This window comes from Onychostoma macrolepis, chromosome 15, assembly GCF_012432095.1.
Source record: "Onychostoma macrolepis isolate SWU-2019 chromosome 15, ASM1243209v1, whole genome shotgun sequence".
Taxonomy (NCBI): domain Eukaryota; kingdom Metazoa; phylum Chordata; class Actinopteri; order Cypriniformes; family Cyprinidae; genus Onychostoma; species Onychostoma macrolepis.
This window is the reverse complement of record NC_081169.1, coordinates 14,967,613-14,977,212: the sequence shown is the minus strand read 5'-3', so window position 1 is coordinate 14,977,212 and position 9,600 is coordinate 14,967,613. Positions and strand designations below refer to the sequence as shown.

At 37.7% G+C, this 9,600-nt stretch overlaps 1 protein-coding gene across 1 annotated transcript in view; it reads left to right on the top strand.

The window, feature by feature from the left end:
* The first annotated feature begins 962 nt into the window (after positions 1 to 962).
* The window catches only part of sik2b (salt-inducible kinase 2b), a 49,351-nt gene continuing 40,713 nt past the window's right edge, over positions 963 to 9,600 (top strand). Inside the window, 3 exon segments of the mRNA XM_058799514.1 lie at positions 963 to 1,400; positions 4,295 to 4,411; positions 7,656 to 7,719. Coding sequence (XP_058655497.1) covers positions 1,263 to 1,400; positions 4,295 to 4,411; positions 7,656 to 7,719 — 319 coding nt within the window. The 5' untranslated portion in view covers positions 963 to 1,262.

Here is a 9,600-nt window from a genome sequence, read left to right as displayed (position 1 = left end):
CCCTAATCAGACACACCTGAAGCAGCTAACCAATATCTTAACTAGCTATACTTGAAGCATCCAGTGAGGTGTATTGAGGCAAGCTAAACTCTGCAGGACACAGGCCCTCCAGGATCAAGTTTGGTGACCTCTGTGTTAGACTGTCTCACAAATGGCTGTCAGCTGTTAAATTTAAGTACACAATTAGATAATACCAATTTAGGTCAACTAATTACCAAGTGTAAAAAGGAAGCATTAGCAATTAAAGAAGAAAAAAAACAACAGTCAGGTCAAAGTGTCTGAATAATTTTTGGTCACAAATTAAAATCAACTTTACTGGTAGTCCACTGCATGAAGTCACAGTTTACTTTATTTTTGCTATCCTCACTTACATAAACTATAGTGCCCTGCACCCACTAGTAAAAAAAAAAAGATATCAAAAATTATATCTGGTGTCTGAATAACTTTTGGTTTGACTGTATATGCATGCATCTAACACTACAGTACTGTAATAATATAACTTATAAGAAACTAAATATTTTCCGATAAATATTTTTCACTCGCAGTATAAATGGGGTCTTTACGCAGAAAACTAAAAATGTGCGATGATGTTTCCTCGTAGGAGGATTGTCATAGTTGGAGAGTCCGTGGAATCTAAAAGACTGAAAATACTTAGAACTTCTAACGTTACTTGCTTTTAAGAGGCTATAAAGCCGGGAAAACACAGCGTAAAGCTACCGCCTTCAACCAGCTAGCGAGCACGTCGCCGTCGGCTCTCATTCCTCGACTGAACTACGCGAGAGATTTTATCAAAGTTGCTGGCGGCAGGCGCGCGCGCGCACACACAGCCAGCCCTCGAGCAAACACAGCGACTCTCTGGCCGTTGACGTAAGAGGTGGGTCTGGTCGTCTTGGAAACGAATTGGCACTGGAGTGTGGAAGCGCTTCGAAGCCCCGCCCCTTGTACAAATACCCCCATAGGCTCTGACGTCAATGCACGTCAACCAGAGAACATGATGCCTCCTGCAAGTCAACTCGTGTACTCTCGCAAACACAGCTGAAATATTAGAGCTCTATTGTATTGAAGGAGGTGGCGTGACACATCGCCGCGCTCCTAAACGCTCCCTCGCTTCTTTGCTGAGACTGGAGCGGACCGTCAGCGAGCACCCTGGCCGGCACGCTGGCATTTTCTACACGTTTTAGCCTCTGCCGACCTCGTTATCTTGAGGCTCAAGTGGCAGGTCTCTATCTTCTCGCCCCAAACCCTAGTGCTTCACTAACAGCATGGTCATGGCTGACTGTCACCAAAAGCCAGTGCTCAGGGGTCCCGTCCGAGTGGGCTTCTACGATATCGAGCGGACTCTTGGAAAGGGGAATTTCGCTGTTGTAAAACTGGCAAGACATCGTATAACCAAGACAGAGGTGAGTTGAGAATATATCAGCTGCTCAGCCCTCTCTAATTAACCCTTGTGCACTGCACAGAAAAACTACGAGGTACAAATTAGTTTTACTCACACTGTTGTTGACTGGCTACTAGTTTTGTGAGAACTTAGTATCTTTGGGTAACAAACAACCTGTTTGTCTGGGTGTCACGTTTTGTTTTTTAAGGAACCACCTGGATTTGATTTTTAGGAATGTTTTATAACTTCAAATCATGGCTGATTTTGTTGTGTTTTGAATATTTTTGTTGTCAAAATGCAAAATGCTTAAATGTTTAATTGAAATCAGTTTTTTTTATTGGAAAATAAAATCATCAAGCCAATATCCAGATATATGAAATAACATATATGTTAATAACAAAAGAAAAAATAATTAGTTTGTAATATCAGAGGCATTTTTGTTGCTTGTTGTGTTTTTTTTGTTCATGGTCTGAAGTATATTGACTTTTTTAAAATAGTTTTTATGTTTATAAACATTTGTTTTCAAAATTTGTCAAATGCATGTTCAATTAAAATCAGTGATCTTATTATAAAATACCATCATTATCAGATCTGTATAATATGTGTTAAAAACAAATAATAAAAAAAAATAATAATAATAATTTTTAATACCTGAGGCATTTTTGTCACTTTCAGTTGCAATTTAGTTTAATTCAGACTCTGGTCTGAAGTATGTAGACTACAATTAGCTGAAGCTTTTGTGCAGCTTTGCATGCACCGATAAACGCATGTCCAGCAGACTAACGCCTCAATGGAAATATGCAGAGTATTCCAAAAGTGCAGGGTGTCCAAAACTAGTCAAAGAAAGACAAAGGCTGTGTACAATGGCAAGAAATTATGCTGGTTTAGTGCCCTTTAAATGTGGGCCATACTGTTGTGCATTTGTGCAGTGGTTGCATAAGCATAGGGTGATTTTGTGATAATGGATGTCATCTCATCACAAAACATGAGCTGATGATTGTCTCGCATTCCTTGCAAAGAAACCCTGCTGAGCACTGATTGCATGACACAAGGTTACCGCGGTCACAGAAAATGTCATAAACCATTTAAAAATATAGTTACACTCAGCTCTAAAATGTGCTTTGTGAGTGCGGTCCACATTAAGTGATTTCTACAAATCCAAGGTATTGACCTTGGTGACATTGTTTTGCTTTGCAGTAAAGTTTTGGTTCAGGGTGTTATAAGAGTAGGTGCGAGCTGTAATTTATGCTTCTGTGTTTTTTTTCAGACTGTCTGCAGATGTAGAGTTTAGCATTGGAACACTGTGTGGAATTATGATATTTAACAGGATTATGTTGTACACAGTTGATGCATCTCTGCAATGGCTGCCTCGAGGCGGCTTCATTTCTGTGGGGACGACACTGTCTCAGCTTCCCATCAGTCTCTTGTGTTTTGTGATTTCTCTTGTTCTTCCTCTGAGCTGTCTTCAGAATACACAAGCTCTGGTAGCATGTGTCTGCTGCTTTGTGTATCGCCTGCATTGTTCATGGTTTCAACGGACAGTTGGATCACTGTTACTGCCAATGAGAATGACTAACCACATTCGCATATGACAGCTGATTCATAGTGATGTGCTCTAATGTTTTCAATCAGTTACCGTTATGCTTTCCAGGGGTCAACAACAAGGCTGGCCTGGGGTCAGTGTGAGACAGTTTCAGGCCAATAGACAGAACGGTCACTTGTCAAGTACATTATGTCTTTCATGCGTTGATCATGCAAATATGTTTTTATGCCTTTCAAATATAAACATCTGGATTTATGTGAAAAAAAAGATTGTTGTTGCAAAGTCTGTTGATTTTGATGTCACCTAGATGCTGCCTTGGCACAAATAAATGATGTTTTGTTAAAATTGCGTGAGAACAAATCTTTAAAGCATCAATTACAATTATAAACCACTCAGAATATATGTGTGTGTGTGTGTATATATAATATGAGCCTTTGAGTCATTTTGTATATATTTGAATGTATTATGTTTATATTTTTTAATATATTATGTTTTTAATATTTTTATAGAAGATAATTTTTTATTTTTTTCCCCCAATATATGAATGTTATTTTTCTGCTTGCCTGAATTTTTGCAATCCTTACCAATATTTTCACTGGGCCCATCAGTTTATTTTTCAGAACATTATTATTAATGTTTTTTTAATGCAGCAGTGTTTGAAAAATATATAAATTGTGGTAGGGCTGGTGAAAATGTTGGCAGGGAGGGTAAAAATCCAATCTGACTTGACCAGCAGAAAAAAAAAATCTCATTGTTGATCATTATTTTGGCATTTAGACACATTTGTGGTTTAATGTACATCAAGATTGACTGATATTTTTTTCAAGATGTCTTTTAAAATATTTTTTATTCTATTATACTATGAAGATTCCTCATACTATCAGTATAGGAAGTAAACTGAAGCACCAAAGTGTTGTGAATCTTCATAACATAAATGTTTTATCTTACTGTAACGATATAGAACACAGGTCAAAGTCTTAACTGTGGAATCTGTTCTGTTTTTTCCGCTTCTATATACTTACCTGAAGATTATTATTATACAGTCAAAAGGGGGATTAAGGTATGAGTGGTTATGAAATGGTAAATTACTCCTGTTCTTCTCCCATTTGTCTGGCAAATGATGAAAAGCCTGTGGGAAAATGATAAGATAATTTGGATCATTAGCCTACTTCAATAGTTAAGCCGTTAACCAGACGCTCAGGTGCATATTAGCTTTGTTCACGTGTATTTTGCCTTTGATCCGCACTGGGGCTTGTGAAGACTGGATCGACTTGCACTGCAGACAGCAACAAGACTAATGAATTTCACTGAGTAGCTCGAGGCATTAGGCTCTGTGCCAATGAAAGTGTGTCTCTGTGCCCTTCGTTCAACAGGTGGCTATAAAGATCATCGACAAGACCCAGCTGGATGCTGTGAACCTGGAGAAGATCTATCGTGAAGTACAGATCATGAAAATGCTGGACCATCCGCACATCATTAAACTGTACCAGGTAATGCCTGCCCAGGCCATTCCTACCAGTATTGTTGGCTCTTATACGATAACAACGAGAAGCACCACAAGCAAGTTAAGTTGATTTGGATAAAAGCTTCTGCTAAATGTAAAAATAAATAAAAAACCCTGTTTAAAAAAATAGTAAGGTTTTAAGAGGGATGTACCAGTGTGGAATTTCTGGGCTGATAATTGAGTCTACAGCTTGTTGTGGCAGGTACAATAACTGATTTTAAGTTTTAGATCATTCATTAATAAATAACACAAAATTGACAATTTGTGGTGCTTCTAATTAAGTGATAAAAAGCAGTTGCAAATGTTGTACAAAATAAATATCACCACTACTCATCTTTGCACCAATAAAACGTGCAACACTTTGTTTTTCTACCAAATTATATGTAATGATATCTAATTATTATATTAATATTGAACTTGCATTGGAAAGGTTTTTGTGACCTCTGGTGAGATCTCGGCAAAAATCTCTCAATTTAATTCCAATGCATGATGGGATACACTAAGCCTCGAATAGCGCTCTGGAGCGGTATTTTAAATTTTTTTTTTAGATGGATTTTGTGGATTTAGTGTGTGTTAAGGGCACTGCGCTTTGGCATTTTTTAGATCTGAGACAGTCTTGCGCACGCACTTCCTGTTGTGCGCACATGCTCTCAAGTGGCCAAGACCGCATGTGTGGGTATTTGGACAAGGCAACAATGGAAATATGGGTTTAGACGTCTGTGTGTGGTAGCGTTGACCCAGTACTTGTTCTTGCATTAATACACACCAAACAAAATGGAATGAAACAGACACTCATAGTGTAGGATGCTGAAAAAAACCAGCGAGAGGTGCGAGAAACAAAGTCCATCTGAAATGTGTAAACACAGATCGATTATTAAATAAGAGCAGTGGCAGAACATGCAAACAGCCCGTCATTTACAGATGTGGCTTTTTTGTAGCGTTTTCACTCAATGGTAACTCTTAAAAAGTCTTTCAGGATCACACATAATTTGACAATGATACATAAGATTGTAAGGTCTTTTTCAAAAAACAATAGTACAAGCAAATATAGTGTAACAATTTAATATTCCCAGTAAATATTATATGATACACCATGCAGCTCTCACCATGTTACCAGCCATCAAGCCAAAGTTATTTGGCTATTTGGCTAACTATTTTTACAGTAAACTTTCACATGAACACATTAAAGTTGTCCAGCTAGAAAAAGCCTTTCTTTTTAAACTAGAGATCATTCACACTTTGGAGTCAAAGTCACACAAACACTTAGAAGATGAGATAACTTCTCCCCCAGTGTGACTTCACTGCAGCATTATGTAAGACTTTAGGTCACTTTGGTTTTTGGGAATGGGAATAGCGCTTCCTTATTATACAACGTAGCGGCACCAGTCCAAGCCCTTGCCGTGTAATCATAGTGTATCATTATTTCCAACGGTTACTCCATTCAAACGGCATGGGTCAATTAGTCATTTCCTTTCAAGCCTCATAAACAGAGGGCAGCTCTGCAGGCCCTGCCATCTCATCTCTAACCCCCGGTTTCCCTTTGCCCCATCTGCCATGGCTCAGGGTCCTAACACCAAGCAGCTGCTCTGCACACGCACCCTCATGTACATATAATGCAGCAGCAAGCGGTCCATAATTACTGTGGTGATCTGCCCCTATTCACACGTCATACATCACCAGCATTACATGTCAGCTTTTTCTTTGGTCATATCAGATGGGATCACATGTGCATATGCACCGCACATGCATTTCAAGCACATTCTAATCATAATCAAATTCTTTATGAAGCATGAATATATTGAAGGGTTAGTTCACCAAAAAATGAAAATTCTGTCATTACTCACCCTCATGTCGTTCCAAACCCGTAAGACCTTCGGAACACAAATTAAGATATTTTTGATGAAATCTGAGAGCTCTCAGACCCTCCATAGACAGCAAGGATAATACCACGATCAAGGCTCAGAAACTTAGCAAGGACAGCCAAATAAAATAGTACATGTGACATCGGTGGTTCAACCGTAAGTTAACAAAGCAGCGAGAATACTTTTTGTGTGCAACATAATTTATTCAACAATTCTTCTCCCCGAGGTTTGTAATGCAAAAGTAATCTAAGTAAAACAATTTGTTACCTTTTATTGAGTAGCACAATATTGTAATACATTACTTTTAAAAGTAACACTGCATACACACACAAACTTTTTTTCTAGGTTGTACATAAAACAAATATTATTGTATTATCTTTTACAAGAAAATGCTATTTTAGTTTTTCTACATCAAATGTTTAATTCAATGCGTTACTTGTGTACAAAGCGTTAAGTTTTTTTTAATTGTTTGAGAAAATTACTAGCAATTGTTTCTACACTAAATTATTTGCAGTGTATTAGAATAGGCATATTATGTAATTTCAAATTTATTGATAGTCCTATTTTGTTGACAGTTATCTTTGGCAACAGCATGACCCATCCCTTGGCGTTATGTGACTAACCACTGCTGGTGTGTCACATAACAGACAGCCTAGTGTAGCATCAACTATTCATATGAGATAATTTGAGTTATTTCCAGTTATTTGCTTATTTGGCAGCTGATTGGGATAAGAAGTGCTTTCTGATCATTGTGTTCTGAACAGCTCTGAGATCACAGCTTCCATCAAAACATGTTTCTGGAAAGGAGAATTAGTTTAGGAGTTTAAAAGATGATTCATTTTCTGGCCTAGTTGCTGATTTTATTAGTCAACTCTGTAATGCCTTTAAATGGCAAGAGCAGAAAAACCCATACAAGTTGAGCTCAGATAAGGCTGATTTCAAGCCTCTCTAGGCCGATGTATCACTAAAACAAACTGACTGTATAAATGGCCGACAGTAGTGTTTATGTGGGACTCTGTGAATGTTTCTGAATTATAACACGCCGCTTCTCTTCACTACATTTAGGTCTATTCATCTTTTTGTTTTCTTTGGCTAATTCTGGAGTCCTCCCACACATTGCTGGCTCTGACACTGCACTGTGAATCGAACCTACGAGTAAACCAGCATCCCACTCTGGTTCATATGCGTTTCATTATAATACTGTGAACTCAATGGGACACTTCAGATTTCAGCTGAATGTAGCAGTCATTTTATCACTCAACGCACTTTTTGTACTCGCTTTGTGGTTCATGTGTATTTTGGATCAATGCACGCCATCAAAGACAGAGGATTTTACCCATAATGCATTATTTTTTCATCCTCACGCAGGTCATGGAGACCAAGAATATGCTGTACCTTGTGACGGAATATGCCAAGAACGGGGAAATCTTTGGTAAGTGGTACCATTTACAATGATGCGATGCAAACTTTGGTACCTGATATGAAATATATTGCATAATGAATCATTTTTATTATAATAGCAAGCAACCAATAATACTCACAGGGCCTAAATATCTATACATCTATACATTATCAGGTGAATGTTGTATTCAGGTTAGCAAAGTCTTACATGAGATGATTTACAGAGTTCGCAGGATGTACAATTCGGCAAAAAAGCTGACTACCATATTTGGATGATGTTGTTCTTGCTCTTGTTGTTGATTCACAGTGACATGATGCTTTGCTTATGCTGTCTGGCAGCCAAATCTACCTCTTATCAATTTTACTATACGTTTATCTTGATGCCACATCACTGACACAGAGAAAGTGTGTATTCAGACTAACATCTTGGTTTCAGATGATAGTGACAAAGGTCAGGCTGAAATTAGCTCAGGCGAGACAAACACAGTCTGTGTGAATAACCATCATAGTCACAAGCAACAAATGTGTCAGCGATGATGATCATATTCTGACGGCTCAGCTGTCTTTCTTTCCGTTGCTTTGGAGTTCTGTTCTGTCTGACACACAAGCTCGAACCTAAGAGCAAAATTGAAGGTCAAAGAAAATTAAAGGAATAGTTCATGCAAAAAATTTATTCTGTCATCATTTACTCCTACTCTTGTTATTCAAAGCCTGAGTGACTTACTTTCTTCCGTCGAATACAAAGGGAAAATGTTTAATACAGTACCAGTACTGGTCACCTGTTTCAGTTAGAGTGGGGGATGGCGGACTGAAGTTTTAAAGGGATAGTTCATTAATTACTCACCCTCATGTTGTTCCAAACCTGTAAGACCTTTGTACATCTCCGGAACACAAATTAAGATATTTTTGATGAAATCCGAGAGCTTTCTGATCCTGCATAGACAGCAACATAACTGAAAAGTTAAGGCCAAGAAAGGTAGTTGGGACACTGTTAAAATGGTCCATGTGACATCAGTGGTTCAACCATAATGTTATGAAGCTACGAGAATACTTTTTGTGTGCAAAGAAAACAAAAATACCAACTTTATTCAAAGATTTCTTCTCTCTTGGGTCAGTCACCGACACCATTCAGAAGAGACGATACATGGACTGTTTTAACAATGTCTTTACTACCTTTCTGGGCCATAAGCATTTCAGTTCCGTTGCTGTCTATGCAGGGTCAGAAAGCTCTTGGATTTCATCTAAAATATCTTAATTTGTGTTCCAAAGATGAACGAAGGTCTTATGGGTTTGGAATGACATGAGGGTGTGATTAATTTTCAGAATTTCAAAAAACAACAAAAAGCTCCACAATAACAGTTCAATTGACACATTTGCACTAAAATTTAGGTACTTATTCACTCTTCCATTTAGTTTTTCCCACAAAACTATTGTATGACTTGTATGGACTTGTATGGAATATTAGGGAACAATTCCTATGGATTGCTGTAATGAAATTGTATAATGGATTTTTTCACTGTAGCCATTCACTTGTATTACAGTAAATGGAAAAAATATATTCTGGTGGTATATTCACACAGAGAAGAGTAAGACAGGTTTGAATTTTCATGTTTTAGGTGAACTATCCCTTTAAAAATCACTTCTTGAAGGTGAAAGTGGTGTAAAAGTAGACTACATCACTTCCAGTGACTGATCTCTTTGACTTTGTAGCAGCAGCTGTTGTGCACCACCTGTGAAAACTCACATAATCATCACACATTATTATTACATAACAGTGTGTCTGTTTCACAGTACACGGCAATGTGATATGCTACCAAGAAATTGTTCCTACCCTGGGGAGTCAGGTTTAAAAAAAAAAAATTTTTTTTAATGCGTTTTAAGGGAAATTCTGTAATATAAAGCCTATAGATAG